The 26,584-nt window shown below is 43.6% G+C and overlaps 1 protein-coding gene across 18 annotated transcripts in view; it reads right to left on the bottom strand.

The window, feature by feature from the left end:
- DTNB (dystrobrevin beta) overlaps positions 1 to 26,584 on the bottom strand; it is a 244,948-nt gene that overhangs the window by 5,638 nt on the left and 212,726 nt on the right. For 8 of the 18 annotated variants that reach the window (XM_072770820.1, XM_072770823.1, XM_072770826.1 and 5 more), the window contains 2 exons: positions 3,943 to 4,102; positions 2,992 to 3,156 (listed from right to left, as the gene is read on the bottom strand). In XM_072770820.1, the coding sequence (XP_072626921.1) occupies positions 2,992 to 3,156; positions 3,943 to 4,102 (325 nt within the window). Of the gene's footprint in view, positions 1 to 225; positions 280 to 2,991; positions 3,157 to 3,942; positions 4,103 to 4,166; positions 4,272 to 26,584 lie in introns of those variants that run through there. The other 10 variants (XM_072770822.1, XM_072770824.1, XM_072770828.1 and 7 more) reach the window with 5 other exon arrangements.

Genomic DNA, 26,584 nt, shown 5'->3' with positions numbered 1-26,584 from the left:
TCATAGAATTGGGAAATGAGGCAGCTTCTGTTGATCACCTGACACCACCACCTCCTTGATGGCCAGTTGGGGAAAGCAGACAGAAGGCACTGTGGGGATCTGAAAGCTCTGGGGAAAGGGCAGCAGGAAGAAAAGCAGAGCTGAAAGGGGGGGGGGTTGGTTTCCCTCAGGGGCTAAGTAGCTCTGCCTCCCACTCAAACTAGGGGTCCTGTGAGCTGCCTTTACCTCTGTCTTTCCCATTCTGCTTCTTCTCTTCTTCTTCCTCTGCACCTTCCTCTGCTGTGAAAACAAGTCCAAAGTGGCCCGTGACCCTTCAGCACAGCACAAGCACGGGAGGAAGGTGAAGGGAGTGACTTAGCAGGCTTGGGATGAAAACCTAGCTAAAGGCTTAGGGTCACAGGCCTCCAAGGGCGCTGACACTCACCTCATCTGCACCATGCACGGTGCACACCCTAGCACTTAGCCATGAGCTCTGAGCCCCTAGGGGCGGCACAGGCTGAGGTCACCCAGCCTGCTGAGGGCTCTGTGGCCCGCTTCCCTGGTGACTGGGGTGGGGGTGGCTCCCTCATCTCTATGCCTGCTTTCCTTAAGGTGACCACATCTACTAGAGATACACCTAATATCTTGCAGTCAGGTTCAAGAAAGCAACCATCCAAATACGTGGTGAGGAATACCTACATTAACTTCTGTTAAGAGAAAACAACCAAAAACTGGAAGTTTTAGCTGACAACAAACTTAAAAGGACTGAATGGCAAAGTGGCTGTGTGTGGAAAAAGTGAATGCCCTCTCAGGTTGCTTTCCCAGGGGCCTCACTCAGGGAGGTCACAGTTCATTGTGCTGTGCAGGGAGCAGATACCCCGTGATAGGGAGAAGTGCTCTCAGCTCCGGGAACTCACTGTGAATTGGGGCCTTGAAACTCTTGGCCACATCCTAGTGCAAGCAACCAAATGGTGAAGTGAAAACCACGTCACATTAAGAATGTAAGAATGGCTGAAGGAATAGTGGACAGTCACCTTCAAGAGGAGAAGGCATAGGGACAGCCATGTTACCAGCCACCAAATACTTAATGAGCTAAATTAAAGGCATAGGAGGGCTAGATTTACTTTGGGTAGCTTCAGAGGGTAGGATGAGGATGAATTGCTTACAGAAAGGCAAATTTTGGCTTCATGATAAGAACCTCCCCATGATGAGAACTGGTCATGAATGCGCTCACTGGCAATATCCAAACAGAGGACTTTTATATTGGGCAGCAAGCTGGATTAAATGACTTCTAGGATCTTTTCCAACCTAAGATTCTGTTATTTGTGAAAATGTTTTTTAAAAGATGAGGAGGACAAGCTATGGCTATAAATAGTATGTTTACATGGTATGGAAAATATTTAAAGACAATCTGAGTATCTCACCTCATCCTAACAGAACCTCCAGCAGTGATAGTAAACATGTGAGGGTGCCAGGCAAGCCTCTCCTGTTCACTGAGAAGCTGGCAGCCTCACATGTAAAGGGAGTCTATTCCTGCATTCTGTAAAGATGTGGTGTCACCTGCAGACTTAGTCCACATCTACCTGTGGACTTCAGGGCTTGAGAGAGCAGAGCATCAGAGGTGGCTCTCTGGGTGCTGTGTGTTTAATGGTGTCCAGTTACCTCTCCTCCTAGTGTGATGAGCTCATGAGACATTGATCTTGCCCAAACTCTAGTCGTGAGGCACTAGGTGGATTAATTTCCATGACCTGAAATTCCTTCTAAAAGTAGGATTTCTGGCATCTTTGGGAAACTATATTAGGGAAGGGACTTTCTAATCACCTGTGAAGTCATCTCAAAGGCAGTCACCTCTTCTATTTCTGTGTGTTTATGGAGAGGGTGGTGCTTCTGACAAGGGTTGAGAAATGGTACCAGAACAGAGACAGCGTCACCTTCATACTCCCCGCACGGGAGAACCAGCATCTTAACTGCCTTGGAAAAACTAACCTAGGCCATGCACTTATTCTAAGTGGACATCGGCAGATATGAGAGGGAAGCCATGGGCCAGCCCCATGACAACACTAAAGGTATATGTTTTGTCCTTTGAAGGTCTGAGGACATACACCTCTCTGCCCTAAGAGCATGGACTGATGGTTTCAGTGGATGTGTTTGAACAGCCCATGGAAAAACCTGCTTTATCTTTTTATTTAATAACCTTGTTTATCTACTTTGAGGTATTTAAAAGACTATATTAGCTGAAAAGAAACAAAAGAGAGCCATATGTAGCACTTAGGAAGGGAACCCATTTGTCTAATTGGGAACATGGGAATCTGACCACTGTAAACAGGTTAGTAAACATCTGGCAGTTACAAAACTAAGAGAGTCATGGGGATTTTTGACGGGGAAAATATGACGATATGGGAATGGCCTTTTATTTCTTCTCTCTTTCCTGGGTTTTATGTAAGGGGAGAAACAAGGTAAGCATCTCCAGAAAGTCACCAAAAGAGCTAAGTGTGGGAGAGATTGAGGAAGGAGCCACACGTGTGATGGAACAGAGCGGGGGTGAAGAGCAACAGGCTCCGGCCGCGAACTTCATGTGAAATCAGAGCCTAGTCATGGACAAAAGGAGACAATAGGGTTTCCAAACTAAATCAAAGAGGAGAAAGCAGAAAGGCAGCTGGGAGAAAGTCCGGAAGCTTTTGTGGCTGATTCGGTTCCGGTCATCCAGGAAAGCTTCAGAACGAGGTGGTCGAGCATCCCTAGGAAAGAGCGGCTGCAGATGCAGCACTGCTGGAAGACAAGTTAGGTGAGGAAGGGGCTACGTGTATGTGCACAGAGATCTGAATTTCTTTAAACTCTTGACAGTGTTTGTTCTACAAGGAATATCCTTAAGAGAAACATAATGTGTAACTGTGTGCGTGTGGCCCAGTGCGGGACAGAGGCTCTCTGGGTGAGGATGTCCAGCGCGTTCCTAGAAGGCTAAGAGACTGAGAGGTGAGCTGAGGCAGCGCGTGCTGCATGAGGATGTTTTACCAAGTGCTGAGGAAGTGAGGAGGCCATGGGGCTGGAAGGGGAGGCATGAGGCCGTGCGGGAGCTCTGGGCTTCACCTGAATGGAGCTCCTTCACCAGGGATGACATGGTGTTGGTGATGGAGTCAGCAGCCACCAGCAGGTCATTGCGGAGGTTTCTCCTCGTACCTGAGGACAGTCAGAGCAGATGGCAATGCCAGGTGGGTGGATGTGGAGAAGAGAGCCGAGCGCCCGCCTCAGTCTGCCAGGCCCCGGACCTGGTGCAGGACACCTAGGGGAGAGGCAGCCACAGCACCTCTACCCACTCCTGGGCATGTGAGAGGCACGAGGCACCCAAACCCTCGTTCTCCTCCCTCTTCTTCTCTACCTGAAGATTCTTAGCCACAATCAAGAGAGTTGGATTCCAAAATGAACACGGCCCACAGTTGGCCTGAGGCAGGCCTTTATTCTCCAGCAGCTCCACCATCCTGTTCTTGGTCTCTCCCTCAGCTGCGAAGTCATCCCCCAATTACATAACACAGCTGGTTGTGACAATCCTGTGCTCAACGTGTGTCCAGCAAAGTCCTACTTAGGGTTCTTAGAGTACTTCCTCCTCTAATTTGCTCTAAAGACTTCCCAGGCAAAGCACAACTGTAGGAATTGCTCCATCCACTTCCTCTCTGGAGGAGGCAAAGCCCAAAGGATGAGGCACTTCCCTTAACCTGGGAAAAAGAGCACAGAAGTCCTGGAGGCCTGCTCTTCACACACACATACAGCCTGTAGACCTCCCATTGGGAGATCAGCCCATCTAATGAGAAGGGACCAGCACTTGACTTATTTATACCATATATGAAAATCAGGATCACTTAAAGTTATGCACACAAAAGAAAAGAAACTGGAAAAATCTCAGTCGGAATCGTGTTTATGTTTCCAAACCCCTCTAGCTCTCCATTATATCCTGTTCCCAAATCTCACCTTGTGCAAAGGCCTCCTGCATGTCTCCCCCGACTCCACTCAGGGGGTCCTGTGGACAGTGGGTGGGGGTGGAGCCAGCTGACGTTGAGCGGACGGGCATGGGCATTGGGCGGCCACCTCCATGTGTGGGCGATGTATGTGGTGACCCTGTGGCCTGAGCCTGGGAGAATCAAAGACATAAAACATGTTATCTCAGGTATCTTACCTCTTTGAGGGAGGGGAAAGTGCTTTTTCGCAGTCTATCTAAGCCAGCCGACACAGCTGCGGTTCAGTTGGGCAGCGCACTGCAGGATCACATTTGAAAGGAAGGAGTCGGGCTGCCTCCAGGACTGCAGAGAGGAAGAAAAGGAAAAAAAAAAAAAAAGAAAAGAAAGGAAGAGGGGGCAGGGAGAAGGAGAGAGAAAGCCATGAGACTGGACTAAGACTGGGAGGGAAAGTAGAGGCTAGCATGGAGGGAGTGGGCTTGCAGGTAGACAGATTGACAGAGTAGCTGGGTCCAGGTTCAGAGCCAGGTTGGGGCCACACAGTTAGGAAATGATATACAAACATCCTTAATTTTTGTTTGCAAGCACACTTATGTACATTATCTCATTTGACCCCCTCACAACAACTTGTGAATAGAAAGGGCATACATTTTTGTACCCATATTATGGAAGAAAAACACGATGAAAAGAGGAAGAGCTTTGTGCCAGGCAACATAGCTCATGGAAGTGTGGAAATAACCATCTACTCCAAGGGCAATGACGTATATACTCTGTACCTCTGCAACTCCCAGGCTACATAAACCACGTGCCTGAGTGTGTGTCAGAACTCAGCTGCAGGCTGCTTCCCAGGGGCCAGGTCACTGTACTTGTCAAACATACAGTGAGATCTTTTTGGGGCATTCCATGAGGACCAGGTAAGAATGGACACATGTTTAGTGGAAACTGAACTTTACTTGCGAAGGCTCTGGTATAGTTTTGGAGAAAGCAATGGGATAACATTTAAAAATTCAACTTAAAGGGAGCTGCCTGAGATTTGGGCCCTGCTGCTGTTCAGAGCAAGGGAAACTGATTGTGGTATATAGTGGGTTTTTTATGGAAGCAAAACTGGGAAAATATAAGCCAAAGTATGCAAATGAGTTCAGATGAAGAGATTTCTCTCTTGGGGATCTAGCTCAGAAACTCCCCACACAACAGAATCTGCTCCAAACATGCTGACGGCCTATATGAACAAAGCCTTACCTCAATGCTTCAGCCAGTATAGGCACTGCACTAGACAGAAATGGTTTGTTCTCCGTGACTCTTAATTCTGATTTGTGCAAGCACATGTATGTGTATTTTGAGAAATTTAAAATATACGGAGAGCTAAAAAGTATAACATGATAAAGCATCCACACTGATAACTGTCCATATTTTGTCAAATTCACTTCAACCTAAGAACATTGCAGATAAGTCTGAAGACCCCTTTGACCACCATTCCTGTCTAGGCCCAGTCCCTCCTCTCACCCCTTCAGAGTCAATGATTATAAAAATCTTGGGGTGAATTTTTTTACTTATGTGTACATATATAACTATGAATAATGTATGATATTCATGCTTTTAAATTTTGCATGGATGGTATCAGACCACCCATATCATTTTGCAATTTGCTTTCATCACTTAGCATACTTTCTAAGATCTTCCCATGATACAAATGATAGAAACCTAGGTCCTTATTTCACATTATATGCCAAAATTAACCCAAAAGGGATCATACTAAACATAAGAACTAACCCATACAGGGACACCTGGGTGATTCAGCAGTTGTGTGTCTGCATTCGGCTCAGTGCGTGATCCCAGAGTCCCTAGATCGAGTCCCACATCGGGCTTCCTGCATGGAGCCTGCTTCTCCCTCTGTCTGTGTCTCTGCCTCTCTTTCTCTGTCGTCTCTCATGAATAAATACATAAAATCTAAAAAGAAAAAAAAGAACTAACCCATACAATTTTTAGAAGACAAGATTAGGCAATAGTTTATTTTATTTTTTAAAAGATATTATTTATTTATTCATGAGAGACACACACACAGAGAGAGGCAGACACAGGGAGAAGCAGGCTCCATGAAGGAAGCCCGATGTGGGACTCGATCTGGGGGCTCTGGGACCACGCCCTGAGCCAAAGGCAGACGCTCAACCGCTAAGCCCCCCGGGGGGCCCCTAGGCAATAGTTTTTTAGATATAACACATAAAGCACAAGCTACAAAAAAAATGTTAAATTGGATTTCATCAAAATTGAAAACTTTTTTCAAAAGATACCTTTAAGAAGGCAAAAAGACAATTCACAGAACGGGAGCAAATTTTTGCATATCATCTATCTGATCAGGGGCTTATATCTAGAATACAGAAAAACCTCTTGACAATAATAAAATGACAAGTGACCTAATCTAAAAATGGACAAAGGGCCTAAATAGATATTTCTCCAAAGAAGACATACAAATATCCAATAAGCATATGAAAAGATGCTTGACATCATGAACCATTAGGGAGATGCAAATCAAAACCACAATGAAACACCACTTCACACCCACTGGGATGCCTACAATAAAAAAGACAGATAATAACAAGTGTTGACAAGGGTGTGGAGCATGGAACCACGGCGTACTGGTGACAGGAATGGAAAACGGTGCATTTCTACTGCTTTAGAAAACAGTCTGGCAGTTCCTCAAAAGATTAAACACTGAGTGCTATATGACCCAGCTATTCTACTCCTATATGTGTATACCCAAGAGAAATGAAAACACGGGGCTACACAATAATTTGTATACAAGTGTTCACTGCAGCATGATATGTAACAGCTGAAAAGTGGAAACAATCCAAGTGTCCATCAACTGATGAATGATTTAAATAAAAATGTGGAATATAGTTGACCCTTGAACAACATGGATTTGAACTGCACAGTCCACTTACATGTGGATTTATTTATTTATTTATTTATGATAGTCACACAGAAAGAGAGAGAGAGAGAGAGGCAGAGACATAGGCAGAGGGAGAAGCAGGCTCCATGCACTGGGAGCCCGACGTGGGATTCGATCCCAGGTCTCCAGGATCGCGCCCTGGGCCAAAGGCAGGCGCCAAACCACTGCGCCACCCAGGGATCCCGTGGATTTTTAAAATAAATACAGCACAGCACTATAAATGTATTTTCTTTATGACTTTCTTCAACATTTTCTTTTCTCTAGCTCACTTTATTATAAGAATACATATACATGTAATACAACATACAAAATAGATGTTAACTGACTATTTTATGGATAAGGCTACTGGTCAACTATAGGCTATTAGTAGTTAAGCTTTGGGGGAGTCAAAAGTTATCCACAGATTTGTGACTGTGCAGGAGGTCAGTACCCCTAACATCCCCCCCACTGTTCAAGGGTCGACCAAATAGGATTCAGCAAATAAAGGAATGAAGTTAGGATACATGCTATAACATGGAAACCCTGAAGATATTGTAGTAAGAGAAATCAAGCCAGTTACAAAAGACCGAATATTATCTGATTGCATTTCCAGGAAATGTCCACAACAGGCAAATCCATAGAGATAGAAAGTAGACTAGTGGTTGCCTGGGGCTGTGGGCCTGGGAGAAATGGGGAGCGAGTGCAAGGGGGTGTGGGATTCTTTCAGAGGGTGATACTGTTCTAAAGTTGATTGTGGTGATAGTTGCACAGTTCTGTGAATAGAGTAAAAACGACTGCATTTTAGGTTTTAAAAGATACTGTGTGAATTATATCTCCATAAAACTATTATCAAAAAGATACCACTAAGAAAAATAAAAAGATAAGTCACAGGCTGGGAAAATATATTTGTAAATTATATCTGATAAAAAAAAATTGTGGGTCTTTGCAGTGATTTTTTAAAATTTGACACCGAAAGCTAAGGCAACAAAAACAAAAACAAGCAGGACTACATCAAAAGTAAAAAGCTTTTGCACAGTGAGGAAACCATTGAAAAGCAACCTACCAAATGGGACAAAATATTTGTAAATCATACATATGATAAGGAAATTAATATCCAAAATAGATAATGAGTTCATACAACCCAACAGCAAAAACAAAAACAATCTAATTAAAAAATGGACAGAGGAACCAAGCATTTTTCCAGAGAAGATATACAAATGGCCAACATGTATGTGAAAAGGTGCTCAAAATCATGAATCATCAGGGAAATGCAAATCAAAATCACAATGAGATATCACTTCACACCTGTTACCAAAAGGTGTGGTTATAAAAAAGGTAAGAGACACATATTGGTGGAGACATGGAGAAAAGGAAACTCCTGTGTACTACTGGTGGGAAGGTAAACTGGTGCAGCCACTACAGAAAACAACATAAGAAGTTCTTCAAAAGATGAAAAGAGGGATCCCTGGGTGGCGCAGCGGTTTGGCGCCTGCCTTTGGCCCGGGGCGCGATCCTGGAGACCTGGGATCGAATCCCACGTCGGGCTCCCGGCGCATGGAGCCTGCTTCTCCCTCTGCCTGTGTCTCTGCCTCTCTCTCTCTCTCTCTGTGTGACTATCATAAATAAATAAAAATTAAAAAAAAAAGATGAAGAGAAAGTGAAAACAGGATCTAGAAGAAATATCTGCACTCCTATGTTTATTGCTGCATTATGCACAGTAGCTAAGATATGGAAACAACGTTAAGTGCCCATCACAGATAAATGGTCAAACAAGATGTGGTGTATTATGTACAATGGAATATTATTCAACCATTAGAAAGAATGTCCTGCTGTTTGCAACAATTATGGATGGACTCTGAGGGCATTATGTTAAGTGAAATAAGCTAGAGAGAAGACAAATACTGCAGTCTCACTTCTATGTGGAAACTAAAGAGTCAAACTCACAGAAACAGTAGAAAAGTAGTTGGGGCTGAGGGCTGAGGAAAATAGGGAGAGGATGGTAAAAGGCTACAAACTTTCAGCTGCAACAGAAATAAGGTCTGAGGATCTGATGTAAAACATGGTGACTATAGTTGAGAACACTACAGTGTATCTGAAATTTGCTAAGAGAGTAAAATTTCAATGTTCTCACACATATAAAAAGACAAATATGTGAGATTATAGATATATTAATTACCTAGATAGAATCATTTCACCATGTATGTGTAATATTAGGTCACCCCAATGTACACTTTAAATATCTTACAAATTAATGTGTCAAAAAGTGGAAATGAAAAAAAAATGAACTAAACTAAACAAACAAAAAACAAACTTGTGTCCAGAACACATAAAAAACTCTTGCAGCTGAATATTAAGAAGATAAACAACCCAACTACAAAACAGGCAAAGATTTGAATAGATAGGGCAGCCCCAGTGGCGCAGTGGTTTAGCGCCGCCTGCAGCCCAGGGCGTGATCCTGGATCGAGTCCCACGTCGGGCTCCCTGCATGGAGCCTGCTTCTCCCTCTGCCTGTGTCTCTGCCTCTCTCTCTCTCTCTGTGTCTCTCATGAATAAATAAATAAAATCTCTTTAAAAATTAAAAAAAAAAGATTTGAATAGATATTTCATTGAAGTTGTACAAATGGGCTCATAGTCACATGAAAAATGCTCAACATGAGTTATCAGTAGGGAAATGAAAACTGAAATTACAATGAAATACCACTTATCTACTGAAATAGCTACAATCAAAAAGACTAACAGATATGGAAAAACTGAAACCCTTGTAAACTGCTGATGGGGGCGATCCCTGGATGGCTCAGCAGTTTGGTGTCTGCCTTCGGCCCAGGGCGTGGTCCTGGAGTCCCGAGATTGAGTCCCACATTGGGCTCCCTGCGTGGAGCCTGCTTCTCCTTCTGCCTGTGTCTCTGCCTCTCTCTTTCTCTCTCTCTGTTTGTCATAAATAAATAAATATAATCTTTTTTTAAAAAAATAAATAAACTGCTGATGGGACTGTAACATGGTACAACCACTCTGGAAAACTTTGGCAGTTTCTTAAAATGGTAAACATAAGCTTACCATATAACCCAGCAACCTGACTCTTACCTGCCCAAGAGAAATGAAAACATATGCCTACCCAAAACTTGTACACAAATGTCCATTGGCTACAGTTTAATAGGCCAAAAGTGGAAATAACCAAAAGTTGATTGGTGGATGAATTAACAGAATGTGGTTTATCCATACAGTGGAATATTATGAAATCTTTTTGCTATTTTTGCTATTGTTTAACTTCACAATATTTCCCACTGACAAACACATTCTATTTTGTGAAATATTTTATTTCTGCCAGTGCTTATAAAATATTTATTACTATTTATTTTTTTTTAGGGTATGTGTTTTTTTTCCCCAATATCTCAGGAATCCTGTTTTGGTTAGATAATGTTATCATGTATTAATCATTGCATTTTAGGGAACCACCTCCACCTTTATCCTATACTCACCATCATTCTCTACTTTTTTGGCCATTTTTAGGGGGAGAGGGGGCAAATAATAAAGTATAAAATTCACTCTGGTTTGGAAAGTGCTTATGAACAAACAGCCAGATCTAGCAGTCCTAGCCTCAACCCAAACGAGACAATGAAGCTAGGAAAGAGGTAAGAGAGTCTGTAGAGGGGTGCCTGGGTGGCTTAGTTGGTTAAGTGTCTGCCTTCGGCTCAGGTCATGATCCCGGGGTCCTGGGATCGAGCCCTGCATAGGGCTCTCTGCTCAGTGGGGAGCCTGCTTCTCCCACTCCCTCCGCCTTCTACTCCGCCTGCTTGTGCTCTCTCTGTCAAATAAATAAAATCTTTAAAAGAAAAAAAAGAATCTGTAGAAAAGCAAGAAAGTGTGATGCAGGGCAGCCTGGGTGGCTCAGCGGTTTAAGCGCCCAGGGCGTGATCCTGGAGACCTGGGATCGAGTCCCACGTCGGGCTCCCTGCATGGAGCCTGCTTCTCCCTCTGCCTGTGTCTCTGCCTCTCTCTCTCTCTCTCTCTCTCTCTCTCTGTGTGTGTCTATCATGAATAAATAAAAAATAAAAAAAAGAAAGTGTGATGCAGTGGCATGGCTTTGTAGGAACGTCCTATGAGCCAGTACAATTTGGGACACAGGAGATCACAGAAGTGGTGGACACTGGTGAAGCCAGGACCTTTTTGGGGCCTCTAAGAGCTGAGAGGCACAGACTCAAGATCAATGCCTGGTTTGCTTGGACATCAAGGAAGGACCCCATGCACTCCAGCAGCCAATGGTTTTCCAGCTGCAGAGGCAATGAGCCTCAAGTTATCTCTCTGTCATGGAAGAGTTAAAGCCTCACTGAGATCATGTGTGCACCTTGGCTGCTAGAGAAGCCGATGAGTTCAGCTGCTTCAGTTGCAGAGTGAGGAGAGAACCAGGCCTGGCCACAAGCAAAGGACATAACAGCCTCAGCATATATCAAGTTGGAGCTGTGGATACTCCTTCCCTGATGCCACAGCGCCCAGCACTAGTTCCCCAAGGCATAGCACCCATTTCTGGGGCAGGAAGGGTGATAAGAATCTGAGATGACTAGCTTCAGAGTTTGCCTGGAAATGCCCAGACTCTGTCCAGCTGAGACAGCAAGCACTCAGGAGGGAAATGAAGTCCAGTTCAAGATTTCTTTTTTGCTTACCTGAGCATGTGGCCTGTGCAATTCACTCACTTCACTGTGTGACAGTTGTCTGTCATCCCCGCAGAGGGCCGACCCAGCATCAAGCACATGGCAACTATTGAATAAATCTCCCTCAGTGAGATCTGGGCCAAGCACCGCTGCCTGAGGACTGAATGTCAGAGTCGCAAGACCCAAGATAAATGACTAGGTTGCTTTTTAAGAACATGAAACTGAACCTCCGCAAATATTTTAATAGGAAAATTATGATGGGGGATGAGGCCAAAGGGATGCCCGAGGTGGCCAGCCACACGTGGCTGAAGCTCTAGGATCAGGAAATGAAACTACTGCCCACCATCAGCTTGAAAAGAATCAGGCCTTCTTCCTGGGATCAGTGCCCAGGATGTGCTTTCTGAGAAGATGAAGAACAGACTCCAGAAGCTGTCTTTGTTCAGAGCAGTAGAAAGAGAAAGGTGAAGACTGCCAGGAAGGCACAATTTTCCCCAACGGATCTCAAGTACCAGCCCTGGGCTTTAGGGCCACGTTGGATTAAAACAGTGTGAGGATGGAACTGTCCAGAGCTTTCTGTGAATTCTGGCTCCAGCAGAGCAACACTGGTTTGGCATCCTGGTAGGTCAATAAATCACAACCGTCCTGGGAGAGGCACAAACCACAGCCAATCGATATTCACATACTTCAATCAGGCCCAAGGCCACAGCTTCAGGAAAGCCTTCAGACTAGCGTTGGTCTTGGAGGAGGTATACGCTGGTGCAAAGATGTCAGTGATGGGTGACAGCTGCTTCAATCTATAGGAGGCCTGCGCTCTCCCTTGCCTGAAGGCCTCTCTATCAGGAGCCCTATGACTGCCCCAGTGTGGTCAGATTAGCTCCTGCTGCTCCTCTAGGCATTTGCTTCATTGTCACCTCCTCTAGGGTCAAATCAAGTGTTCCTGAGATGCTCCCCAGAACTCTGAACAGCATCAACCTCACCTCTCAAATTTTATCTTCCTTACCATTGTGCTTAGCACATGTAAATGCTTAATAAATGTTTGTTAAATGACAATGAGGTGTATCAAGTTTCTGATCCCTTTTCTTCTGTAATGGAAAGTGGGAACGTAGCCAGAGCAGGCAATAATCTCCAGGGAGCACTAAATCTATCAGTCATCGATAAAGCTTTGTGTGAGATACTTAACTAGATGAGTAAATGCAGTGGGCAGACCTCTGAGGCGGCCTCCAATGACCTTGTCCCCTGTTGTCACACTCCTGTGTAATCCCCTCCCTCGTGAATACATGCTGGGCGCAGCAGTGACTGTTGCTCTGGAGTCGTGTGAATGGGATGTCACTTCTGAGATTAGCTTATCAAAGACTGTGACTTATGTCTTGCCCATATACTCTTTCCTTTTTGCTTGTTCAGTCTAATGAAGCCAGTGCCATCTTGTGAGCTGCCCTGTGGAGAGGTCCACATGACAAGAAACCGAAGCAGCTGCCAGCCACCAGTTGAATGATGGACCTCAGTCCAGCAGTCCATGAAGAATTGTGCCAACAACCATGTGAGCTGCTGAGCCTAGAGATACCTGTAGCCTTGTAAGAGACCCTGACCCTCAGCTCGCCTTCAGCTAGACTCTAGGCCCAGAGAAGCTGTGAGATAATAAATATTTGTTCTACAAAGCCACTGGGTTTCGGGGTACGTTGTACAACAATAGGTAACTCATATGCTCAGGCTGATTTTCTTCATCCATTACTGGGGCAGTTTCATCTGAAGGACATTTGATTGAGAAGGAATAGAAGGGAGGGTTTTGGAATATGAGAGTCCCAGCCCAGAGGCCCTCCTGAAAGGCCAGAGACCCAGGGAAAGAGGGCTGTGGATTAGAATAAAGGTAAGAATATATAATCAAAAAACATTTTACCTGATCAGAGAACATGCCTAAGTTCCTGAGTAAATGAGCTTGTCCTGACGCTGGACAATAATCATAGCTTTGTCAATAATCACAGGCCCTGGAGATGATTTCTCTGCTGTAAATTCAATGACTTGGAAGAGGAGGGAGAGCTGCAGGCTCTGAGATGGAATCCTAGCACTCTCTACTGCTTTGGAGTGGACACGTAAAGAGAGTGTGGTTCAGCGGGAAGGGCATGGCTTAGAAATTGGGAGACCTGAGATTTTCTTTGGATGGTATAGCACGTGCATTTTAATTTTTCCGGGGCACAGTCTTCTCTTTTGCAAACTGAGTGACATCAAGTAGATGATCTCTGAAGTATTTTTCAGATTTAAAATTCTATGATTCCATGACTTTTTGCCAAGTTACCTCATCTCGGAAGTAAGTGTCAAGTCATCACGGCTTTGCTTTGGTCAGAATCGAGCTGTCTGTGAAGGATCCTCTGAGGGCTCTCAGCAACAGTCTCAGGGTCACAGAATGGCATGTTCTCTATCTGACTTCCCTTTCTCACGAGTGAAGTCAGTACCAAAGATGCTGCCCATTTAGGCTCATGCAAATGAAGCCTATGAAGAGGTACAGGGAGCAGGTGACTGTAACGAGGACAGGACTAGCTCAAGACAGAGGCAGTTTCGATAAGGCCCTTCTAGTTACATGACCACAAGCTGGAGTATGCTTGGAGTGCAGAGCAGCACTCGGGATGCTGACAGTCACCTATGGTCCTGGTTAGAGTCTGTCCATTCTCTGCCCTCTCAACAGGTCTGGGCCAGACAGATACACTAAAAATCAAGCTGGAGCAATGCAATGTGAAATTTCACCTGGTCTCAAAAGCACAGATTGGATTTTACATTCAGGTGGGCAGGATCTCCCCATGAAGAATGCCAAGCACTCCACTTGCTATAAAACCAATCTAGAATAAATGACATGGGAGGACACTGGGGGCAGCATTACAGTCGGAACATGGGGGTCATGGGGAACCTGAATCACACAGAAATCAGTAAAGTTGGAGGAATTTGTCAGATAGCTCCAGGGGGTGGGGATAAGCTGTCCAATGAAAGTATAAAACAATCTTGCACCACTGGTTTGAGCTGCCTGGGGAAGCTATGAAGGTCTGCAAACTGCTACTTGGTGTTTCATGGTTTCCTGATGCAAAAGACAGTGGGATCTTGTGGTGATACAACCTATAACAAAGGCTTGAATGAATGCAGCATGGGCCAGTCACCAATAACTGAACACAATAAATGCCCTGTAGCTCAGGTTCTCTGAATACAGAGGTCCCTTGTAGTTGGAAACAATTCTGCTGGAAATACAGAGCTGGAGAAATTTACAGTCTGAGAAGCTCTTTGGTCTGCTGGTTCTTCACTTCTAAATCAGCAAAGACTCTGAGAACCTGAGAAAGTTAGGTATCACATTCCAAGAAAGAGATTCAGAAATTATGCTTATAATTTCAGAATGTTCATCACCCCAAGAAAATAGCCTCTTTTTAAATCTAACATTCATTTTACATTTGAAGAGACTGAGGCCTAGAGAGGTCACAGGGTTCCAAATAAATGAGCAGAAAGGCTAAGACTGGTACCTGGGTCTTCTAATTGCCTCAAACTGCCAGGAGAGTCCAAAGCATAGCATCGTGTTGCTGAGGCCAGAAGGAACACGGATCGGTTGAGACCTCTCACAACTGAAGCTAACCATGATCCTCAACAGAACAATTAATTTCCAATAAGAGTGAGAAATGTGAGAAAGGAGAGTACAGTGATTACTACTTAGTCTCTTGTCTGTGACACAGATCGAATACTGGAGCCAAAGGAGGTGCAGAGAATGCCAGGGAAGGTGACGTGAGGACACTGCAAGCAGAGACAGGAGCTCACAGGCCGTGGCAGGGAGAGCCGGCCACAGAGGGAGAAAGGCACTGTCTTTAGCAGGGGAATTATTTGTACCACACTCAGCTGTGTTTAGACATCCCCAGCATGGTGCTTGGCACACAGTAGGGGCTCCATAAATACTATTTCCTTCGCTTTTTTTTCTTCATGGGACAGATAAGAATTTTTTTCATATCTCCTTAGTACATGTTACAGTCAGGTAATCAAGCCCAAAGTGGCACAAAGCCTGATGTTGAGTTAATACCCTCTATGGAGCATTGATAACTGTATCCTCTGCACACACAGCCTCAACTGCAAGTCTGAGCTAAGCTGTTATCATGGTAACAGAAGGAGACACTTTAGTCTCCATCTCTCTCTCTGACTCATGGACACCTGCCAGGTAGCAGATGGCCTTTGTGGACAATTACCTTCATTTTGCTGCAGTGTATTTAAATTAAACAAACTGGCCTCTTTGCTGCCGATTTTCAAAGGCCCTCTCAGAAAAACAACAACAAAATGCAAAAAAAACAAAAACAAAAACAAACAAACAAAAAAAACAACCCTGAGAGAAAGGAGCCGTGAATCTGAAATTTAGGTGAGGCAACCCTGACTGTACAGAGAAATGGGATATATAAAGAATGGACTTTGCACGGATTTTTTTTCCTTCAAGAAATGGTAAAAACAAATCCCACATACTGTTTTGAACTGGTATTGGTGGCTCTGCTAGGAAAATGCAGCCATGTCATGAAACGTGGAAGTAAAAGGAGAGAGGTGGTCACACTGCCCATCAGGCTGCAGGCTTGGAAGTAATGGCCTGACCCAGCATCAGTTCAGGCTGCTGGCAGTCAGCACCAGGGATGAGAGTGGGCAGACAGAGAATGAGGTAGAGGAGATGAGAAAGACAACCACATGGCAGTGAGCAACGAAGTAGGCTGTGGTTCCCTCTGGGATGAAACAGCTACAGAAAGAATATGCCCAGAGACCTTCCTATATTAGCAAAGGTGCCTACCTGCAAGCTTAAGTGCGCTGTACGTTTTAAAGGTAAATTTTGCTTCTAAACACGAGAGAGAAGAGCTGAAGAGTTTTAAGATGTGTCTCTTTTCTTTCCACCATGAATACCACGAACACACACATATGTAGGTCTGCTGGAGGACAGGATGGGGCCACCAAAAGTCTGCCACGAGGTCCCTCTACAGAGGGCTGGCACTGTTCTCACATCATTTGAGGAAACTCAGGGCTTACACAGAGCCTGTTACTCACTGTGGTGGCCCGTGCGGTAAGCTGCTGTAGACAGGAAACAGAGACTGGAGCACCGCTGGATATTTATGATTATAGTACGGGCAATGAGTAGAAGGTGATGGTTCTCAGTCTTCATGGTTCTGTCCCTATTCAAGCCAAACTAAATTATGCAGAAGATGAAGCTTCCCTCAAGGTTTCACTGTGTAAGGGGCAAGTGTTTAGCCATCTTTCTTAGTAGAAGGAGGAACACATATTAAGTTCCAGAGACAAAGAATGGCCTGCTAAAACTCACCATAAACCCAAAGATCAAAAGAAGTTGAAATTTAAACTTTCAGATAGGGAAGCTCATAAATTCTAAGACTAGATTACCCTCATTCTGTTTGTTTCTCCTAGTTTGTCCAGCTCTACTTGAAAATGGTATTCCATTAATTCTCATTGAAGGATTTTATTTTTTTATTATTATTTATTTTTAAAAATATTTTATTTATTTATTCATGGGAGACACACACAGAGAGAGGCAGAGACACAGGCAGAGGGAGAAGCAGGCTCCCTGCGGGGAGCCTGATGTAGCACTTGATTCCAGGACCCTGGGATCACGCCCTGAGCCCAAGGCAGATGCTCAACCACTGAGCCACCCAGGTGTCCCTCATTGAAGGATTTTAAAGCCAGTTCTTGATCAGGGACCTCACTTAGCGGGAAATCCCTTTAAAATGAATACTAAATATTCAGATTGCATTATTAGAAACAAAAAGAGAACAGACTGCCAGGAGAGCACAGTCCTTATTCAGACAGCTAAATCAATGATCAGGCAGGCAGCCAGCACCTATCAGTGATATTTTAAAATTCAATGAGTCGAATTTAAATGCTACTTACAGGTATGCAAAACTTGTATGGTGAGGTATGGCACCCCATTCAACACCACCATTCTTTGCTGCGTCCCTGTTGTACATAATACAGTGGTTAGAGTCCAGTTCTGCAGTTAGGTACATCTAGTTTGGATGCCAGCTTTGCCATTTACTAGTAGTCTTGGATACTTAAACTCTCCGCATCTCAGATTCTTCGTATGGAAAATGGAGATATTACCTTTACAAGTTGGTGTGGGTGAACATAAAATGCCTCACACACAGTCTCAATAGAATACTACCTGTTATTATTCTACTTTGAAAGGTGCTGGGGGTTACCAAGGGGCAAAGTCTCCACTCCCAGCAGGCTCACAGTCCCCTGGGCAGGTTAGGCATGTATGCAATTAGCATACAAAGGAGGGTGAAATCCGTGCATTAGTGGAGACACAAAGGAAAAGCATAGAAGCGAGAGAGTGAAACTCTGACCTTCTGGACTGGGGTAAGGTTTCATAGAAGAGGTGGCATCTGAGAGTATCCTGAGGGGTATAATTTCAATCGGCAGACAAGGCTGGGGAAGGGCAATCCAGGTGAGGGAGGAAAGGGCATGAACACTGGGGGCTGGCCTGGGAGAGGAAGCTGCACACGGGTAAGGAGCGGGGGCTGCTGGGGGCGGCGGGTAGGGGTGGCTAGCAGGTGGGGAATGTGAGGACACATAGTAGGAAAGACGAGTGTGAACTACCATCATCCAGGGCCTTAAATAAATAGTCACCTAGTTTATTTACTAGGCCAGAGATGGGCAAACTGCAGCCCATGGCCAAATCCAGCTCACCACCACCTGTTTTTTACAGTCCATGAGCTAAGAATGGTTTTCACATTTTGAAATGGTTATGTTTTAAGTGGTTATATAAGTACCTACATAACACCTCTGGTTTGGTTTACCAAGCCTAAAATATTTACCATCTAAACCTTTAGTAAAATGCTTGTTGTGCCCTCCTGGGGGCTGGTGGCACAGGGAGCTAGGGGAAGGTTCCTGAGGAGAGAATGGTGTGGCCAGTACAATGTGTGCTTAGGATTCCGGCTCTGGGGCAACATGACAGAGGGACTGAGCAAGAGACAGGACACAAGGAGCCCCAAGTGGAGGCTCTTCCAACAGACCAGGTGACAGAGGATGGAAGCTACAAAGAAAAAAGGCAGTAGGAACTGGAAGGAGAGACACAAGCAGATCTTTGGAGAAAAAAAAAAAAGCAAGTACGTGGAGAAGTCTGGAGAGAGTGTGGACACAGAGTGCTGGCAGGAAACATGGATAGAGGAGTGATTTTCAGGGAAAATGTCTGGAAATGGCTCACCATTCAGTCTGTATCTAAACCTCAGACTCAGGGATTCTGAGAATGCCTTGGGGGCTCAGGCTGGTGTTATGGAGGAAAGGTTTCTGGGCTCAGGGCAGTGCTTCCTAACTGGGGGTAGTTTCATCTGCTAGGACCTGCTGGGGGGACAGGGGCAAGCATTGGAATATAGAGGTCAAGGGTGCTACTAAATACCCTACAATGCATAGGTCAGTCCCCCACTGGCCCCCCAAAGAGTTATGTGGCCCACAATTCCACAGTACTGAGGATGAGAAACCTGGTCTTGTTTTCCCAGGTGGAAAAGCAAGGGCAGGTCACCCATAGCCTCAGGATAGCTTGGGACCCTCAAGAGGCCCAAGGATAAACTCTCACACATTCTGCATATTTGGAAGATGTCTGGGGGTGGGGGCAGCTCTAGGCCTCATAGTCTTCTAGATTCTGTCTTGGTTTCCTGAGGTCTGAGCTGGTTAAACACAGGAGTTGAAATTTGAAATGTGAAAACAGTGAACAATGAATAAATATTATGTATATTTAAGTTAATAAGAACACATAATAATAAAAGTACTAAAGGATTTATTAAAAAAAATAAAGTACTGAAGGATTTATAGTCAACTCATGGAGCAGTGGTGAGTTGGCATGGATCCTTATTAAAAATACATTAGCTGCAGTTAACTGTGTCTCTGCATTGCCTCTAATTTCACAAAAATGCTTCTACTTTTTTCTTCTCTTTCTCCTTCCAGATCCCTTCTCCATTCCTCCTTCTCCCTCACCCCCTGCCCCTTCCTTTTAAAGCTATACTGCAGTGCCAAATGACAGTAATTCTACTTGCCAGATTATGATTGGCAGCAAATGGAGAAGAGTGCAAAAGTCCACTGTATCCTTTATGACATGCTTCTTTTAGATGAAACTAAGCAGATGTTCATTTTAACATCAAAACCAGCCCGAGGTCAGCTATAAGACCCCAGAGATTGGTAGAGCATCATGAAGGCTCACAGATCCAATCTTATACAAAAGAGGATGCTAGGGTAGGGTCTAACAGAAAGAGAACACTAGGGATTCTTCTGTGGAAGCCCAAGAATCCCAGAGATAAGCCAAAAGAGAGGGTTTCATGGGAGCAGCTGATGTTTTCTTAGGATGCATTCTTTTGTCTAAACAAGTAGGAGGTAGAAGGATGGCATAAGTCAACACTGACAGAGAAGCTGGTTATTGAAAGAAAGCCCAGATGATGAAGGGAGGGCCAGAAAGTTTCAAAGTCACCAAAGGAGACACCACTCTAATGAACCCAGTTGGTTTTCTGTAGACCCTTCTTGTTTTTTTTTTTTTTTAAGATTTTATTTATTTATTCATGAGAGACACAGAGAGGCAGACACACAAGCAGAGGGAGAAGCAGGCTTCCTGTGGGGAGCCTAATGCGGGACTTAATCCCAGAATGCCGGGATCATGACTGAGCTGAAGGCAGATGCTCAACCACTGAGTCACCCAGGTGCCCCAGACCCTTCTTGGTTTATAGCCTTTCTGCATTATACAGACTGGTATCGGTGATGAAAGGATCAAAGGGTCGTGAAGTTGAAGTTAAGATGAGAAAACAGGTTTGTAAAGGCAATGCACATGTTCAGATGGAAAAGAAGTGAGGTTTTGTCAAGAAGGTTCTATGAATCAGAAAAGCAATCCACTCATATGTAATCCAGTAAGACAGAGTAAAGATTTAGTTCCTTCTCCTTCATTGGTTGAAACTGAAGGGGGCTGAGGGTTGGACAAAACAAAGCCTATTTTTCAGAACTATCTATACTCTACTACTCTACTGAAAATTTTCTTTCCAGGGTTGCTGCTAACTTCCTGATTGTCAAATCCAAGGGCTTCCTTATCTTATTGCCTTGTTAACTTTCACCCTTGTGAAACTTTCTGAGCTTTCACAAGAACCCAAAATCCTACCCTTCCTATCTCTTTTTTCTTCCTTTTCTCTATTATGGTTTTCCCCTAAGGCCTGTGTTTCTGGGGAACCCTAATTTTATGTTGAAGACTTCCGAATCTACAATGCTAGCCATGTTTTCCCACTGAAATTCCAGTTGCAAATCCCCAAATATATATGGTAGACTAGACAAAAGGCTTGACTGTCTGCCTAATCTTTGGAACTCACTATGTTCAAAATAAGGTCAAAATCTCTTTCTTGACTCTGATCATCTCCCCTTTTCACTTCTTCAGTGTACCCATCATTTTTCCAGGTCTTTAGGCTCAGAACCTAGGAAAGTCATCTTTTACTTATTCTTTTCTGTTGATGCTTTGCTGAGACTCAGACTGTAGTATTTTGGGTGAGACAGTGTATCCCAGGAATCCAACAGTCTTCCAATGGAAGGATAATTTCTCCAGTTTGGTGTGTAGATAATTTTCCTGGAGTTCTTAGAGGATAGTTTTCACATGTTATATGCATTCTGGCCAAGAGAGGAAAAGACATGAATATAGTACAGAAGGGAAATAAAAAAGCAGGTAAGGAAATTTCTCAGTCTGTCATTGATCTGGGGGATGAGAAATAGTGGGGATGCTGCAAAGACTCAAAGTGATTTCCCTTGACATCCTCAGACTGTAAATTCCTGGTAGGTGTTCAAGGTGTTTTGGGAGAGTGAAATGCAAATATTTATTTTTAACATTGTAATGGTATTTCCTCTTTTTGGAAGAAAATTGAATAAAAAATAAAAATGAAACAACTACCAGGTTCCTTTTTAAAATTTATTTTATTTTATTATTTATTTTTTTAAAGATTTTATTTATTCATGTGAGACAGAGAGAGCGAGAGAGAGGCAGAGACGTAAGCAGAGAGAGAAGCAGGCTCCAGGCAGGGAGCCCGATGTGGGACTCCATCCTGGGATTCCAGGATCATGCCCTGGGCCAAAGGCAGGCGCTCAACCACTGAGCACCCAGGCATCCCAACTACCAGGTTCCTATAGTGAGTACAGGAGCAGAGACTGATGAATGAGCCTACTCTGCAGACTTTCACAAGGCAATCTATGTGTAGTTAGCAAATCAGAGAGAGAGTCTACACTTTACACTAGGACCCAGGCTGAAGGTTTGTGGCATAGTCATACAGTACACAACACTGATCTTTGTTTACCAAAAGACATCTGTGGAATTTGCAAACTTTAGGGGGAGAGCAGTGGTGCCTATGGCTCAGGATATCACTGATCTGGCTTGTGTGTGTGTTTTTTTTGTTAAAGATTTTTTATTTTATTTATTCATAGAGACACGCAGAGAGAGAGAGGCAGAGACACAGGAAGAGGGAGAAGCAGGCTCCATGCAGGGAGCCCAACGTGGGACTCGATCCTGGGTCTCCAGGATCACACCCTGGGCCGCAGGCGGCACTAAACCGCTGCCCTTGTGTTTTGGTTTTTAAGGTATCACACCAACAATGAAATAATGTTCATACTATCTGAGGGTGGTATATGTGTAGGATTTCTCGTTATCCTCCAAAAGGCCAAGTTCACTGCTTTGAACATATGTGGTAAGAGACTGCTAAATAAATGAATGTCAATTCTTTGCCGTGGGGAAGAAGTAGACTCAGGCTTCTCTTTCAGAGTATGGTGGGGTCAGAGAGTCCAGAAGATTTAGAGGAATGTGAATCTGAATCACTTCCCAGTGAGACTGTGTCCAAAGGTTAAATGAAGCAAGAAGAGGAAATGGTCCATAAGCACACCAAGGGGTTTACCAATAATCTCTTTAATGGACAAAGGAGGTTTTTATTTGTTGTTGTGTAGAGTTTTTTTTTTTTTTTAAGTACTTTCTCTTAAACTTACAAAGTTAATATTCATGACATTTGTTAGAGTCCTCATGGGTCAACCATGGCTAGCTACATATTGAGTGGCCTTCCTCTGAGCCAGGTCAGAGATGTGGGCTTCTAAGAGCCAGCCCACATCATGCTTTCTCTGGTGTAGTTGTAGTGGGCTATTTGTCTGATTCTGGAAATCAGAAAAGGCAAGGGGCAAGATCCCGCTTGATATCCCAACTTACTGAAGTAAAAAAGAAAGGTTCGCAGTGTGTTAGTGGACTCCCCAAGATTCCTCTAATCACATAATTTTCAGAGTCCCACCTATAATCCTCTGGACCATTACCGTATTACTAATTTGGATCAGAGCCACCCTCATGGAAGCCCCCTATCCTTATCGGTTACTGTCTGAAGTTAGAGTCTTTAAGCCTGACATTGATCTGTATATACCTTTTATATACAGATAAAAGGTAGTGACTTCTAATAGGAGGATTCAGAGAAATGTTCAAGGAAACATCTTTCATGAATAAGCTGTACCCCTTGCCTTGGATAGCTTATTTTATTTGGTGTTAGTAATCCAGCAGTAACATTTCATGGTATTTTATGGTATACTGAGTCATTGTGGAAAATGGAACACTGAGATGTAATTAGAATGAATTTATACTTCTGAAATCTCTCCAGAGTAGGACTGGAGTAGCCTACAGCTCAACTGCACCAATGGCAGAAAATACCATTACCAGCATTACTCGTCAGTCTGTTGTTACCTTAGTGAGCTCCTTTGTAACATGCTGGTGAATCCCATCACCAGGCTGCAGGCATTGGGTTTTGACTAAGCAATGCTCAGAATATTTTCAAGTGATATAAGCAACTATAGATGTTCCACATTTTATAGATTATCTGTATTAAAAAAAGAGAGAGGATGATTTTATTCTACATAGCCCATATCTCTTCTTTAGACAGAAATAAAAATTGAGTTAATAATAATACTAATAGGGGCAGCCCAGGTGGCTCAGCAGTTTAGTGCCGCCTTCAGTCCAGGGCCTGATCCTGGAGACTCAGGATCGAGTCCCACATTGGGCTTCCTGCATGGAGCCTGCTTCTCCCTCTGCCTGTGTCTCTGCCTCTCTCTCTCTCTTTCTGTGTCTCTCATGAATAAATAAATAAAATCTTAAAAAAAAAATAATAATAGGGGCACCTGGGTGGCTCAGTGGTTGAGAGTCTGCCTTTGGCTCAGGTCATGATCCCAGGGTCCTGGGATCGAGTCCTGCAACAGGCTCCCCACAGGGCGTCTGCTTCTCCCTCTCCCTGTGTCTCTGCCTCTCTCTGTGTCTCTCAGGATAAATAAATAAAATATTAAAATAATAATAATAATAATAGTAATAATATAGGGGGACCTGGGTGGCTCAGTCCATTAAACGTCTGCCTTTGGCTCAGGTCAAGCTCCCAGAGTCCTAGGATTGAGCCCTGCGTTCGGCTCCCTGCTCAGCAGGGAAGCTGCTTCTCCCTCTCCCTCTGCCCTTCTACCCTGGCCATTCTCATTCTCTTTCTCTCTCTCTCTCTCAAATAAATAAATAAATGAATAAATGAATGAATGAATGAATGAATGAATAAATAAATAAATATCTTAAAAGAATACTAATATATTAGTTTGTTGTTCTAATTCCTTCGGTAACTCTGGAATTCCTTGAAATTCCTTTTTCTACCTTTCTATAAAGGGTTTTTCTGAACCATGATTTGTCTCCTGAATGGGTAGACCTATTGTACAGAAGTACCTTGAACAAAGTGACTACTATAGGTTACTCGAAGCAGTTATGTCCCTTATAATTAATAAAATTACGAATTCACACTGTTTTTTAACTCAAAATCTTGTAAATCTGGTTAATACTGGTTTTCATTCAGCAACTATTTACTGAGTATCTGCTGCACCAGGCTAGCGACTGGGGATACAGTAGTGAAAAAGGCAAAGTCCTTTAATTAGAGTCTGATGATTATTGTGGGCCTGATTAACCCTGACTCAACTGATACAATCTAATTTCTCAGCCTGTTAAACTGTAGGGTATATCGTAGGTTGGAGAGTCACTCAGTGAAGTCTTATCTGAAATAGTCAGGCAGTTCTGCCCTTAATTATAACCCCTGGATCTGAGAAAAGAGAAGAGAAGGAGGAAGGGAGGGAGAGAAAAAAGACAGAATTATCAGCTGAGGTACTGATGCCACTCAAAGCACTGGAGACGTGGCTAAGGCTGAAGGTAGGCTCACAGCTCCAGAGCTGCTAAGTCACAGTCATTACCCATTCCTCTCAAATCCCCCCAAAGCCAAAGTAATCCCTAAAGAAGAAAGAAGCAAGAAGGCAGACTACATGAAAAGTTTTCTATAATGGATTTATAGAGCCAATCTGGGAAGCCTGTCTAGTAAATTCTTCATTGTACAAGTCTCTCACAATCATTTTATTACCCATATAGGATAATACATTTTGATAGGGAAGAAATTAAACTATACCAGCCAGAATCCAGGAAGGAAGAAAGTTACAACTTAGCTCTGTGCTAAATACCTTTTTGTGTCTCACTCAGTAATGAGAGAGACTAAAACAGAAGTGCTAGTTCTAAAGCTTTATATGTCTATGTGTTAAAAATGTTGTTGAATTATATAAAGCCATTCAGTTTAAATTTGAGCTTCAGAGCTGAGCCTTGGGTGGGTCCAGTTTAAACCTGTGATGTAAACAGAGGATATTTAAACCTATATCCACAGAACAGAATGTCTTACCTACACAGTAGTGGAGGAAGATGAGGAAAAAACAATTCATATCAATTCATGCTATGGATGGTCCTATAAGTGTGTGAGGACAAGGTCATGGACTCAGGACCATGGCCATGGAGAACACCCAAGACATACACACAAGCGGTTCATTAGGGGCTAGCTTCAGTGGTCTGGGTCTGGCTTCTTATTTTGCCAACTTCAAGGGGATGAAGATCTCACACAGAATCAAAGGTCACTGAAGGTCCCCTGTCTGCTCAAGGTCAGCTCTTTTTTTTAAAAAATATTTATTTTTTTAAGTAATGCCTACACCCAACATGGGGCTCACACTCATGACCCTGAGATCAAGAGTCACACACTCTACCTACTGAGCCAGCCAGGAACCCCAAGGTCAGCTTTAAATTGACCTGCGAAACAATATACCAAAAATAGCAATTTCTGGTTCTTGCACTCCATGGCAATCCATAATATTTTTTAAAAATAAAATATCTACTGGAAGCTCTACTGCTACCATTAAAATAGACACTCATAATGTCTGTCCTCTTCTGAGAGAGAGTTCTCAGGTAAGGTGCAAAGTACTTCACTTGGAGCTGGTACATTCAGACAGGGATCAGGAGATGCTAGTCTGGGCAGACTGCTTGAGTAAGTTCCCAGCAAGTGGTTTTAGCTGTGACGTGCATCTTTGGGGTATGGAGGAGAGAAGAGAAGGAGAACATTGGTTGTCAGCAATTACAGGTGAGGTAATGCCCTGGATGGGCAGGAAGGAGGTGAGACTGTCAGTGAAACAGTGCGAAAAGGGAGGAAAGATGTTTCCAACACAAGCTCATCCATTCTTCTACTTGTGGTAGGCATTTCCAGCATCTGCTTCTCTGTGGCTTCTAAGCAAACTGGAGGATTATACTTCCATGCCCCCTTGAAGTCAAGTGTGATCATGTGACTTGCTTTGGCCAATGAAATGTAGTGGAAGTGAGGTGTATCACTTCCTGGAAGAAGTGTTTAATGATTGGGCTTGATTTTTCCATCCTCATCTTCTGCTTTACCCATGTGAATGTACCTACTGAGGAAGTGCCATAAGATCAAAGCAATAAACTATGTGTGAATGAGGAAAAAAAACAAACCAAACAGACTTGTTATAGTAAAGCCACTGATATTTCTGGGTTGTTTGCCTATCTTAACCGCATAATCTATTTTCTTTCCCTCTTTTTGAAAATCTGTCTCTCCCTTGCTCCTTTCTTGCCTCTTCCCCTCATTCAATCTCTTCCTTCCTTTCTTCTCCCCTTTATTATTTCATTGTCCTAACTGAAAATAATAAAAAATATAATGTATATTCCTATTCTTAATCTAAAACATGGGTCAGTTTGTTTTTTGAAAAAGAAATGAGTA

The sequence above is a fragment of the Canis lupus genome, chromosome 12 (assembly GCF_048164855.1).
Source record: "Canis lupus baileyi chromosome 12, mCanLup2.hap1, whole genome shotgun sequence".
NCBI lineage: Eukaryota > Metazoa > Chordata > Mammalia > Carnivora > Canidae > Canis > Canis lupus.
This window is presented reverse-complemented; position numbering and strand designations above follow the sequence as displayed.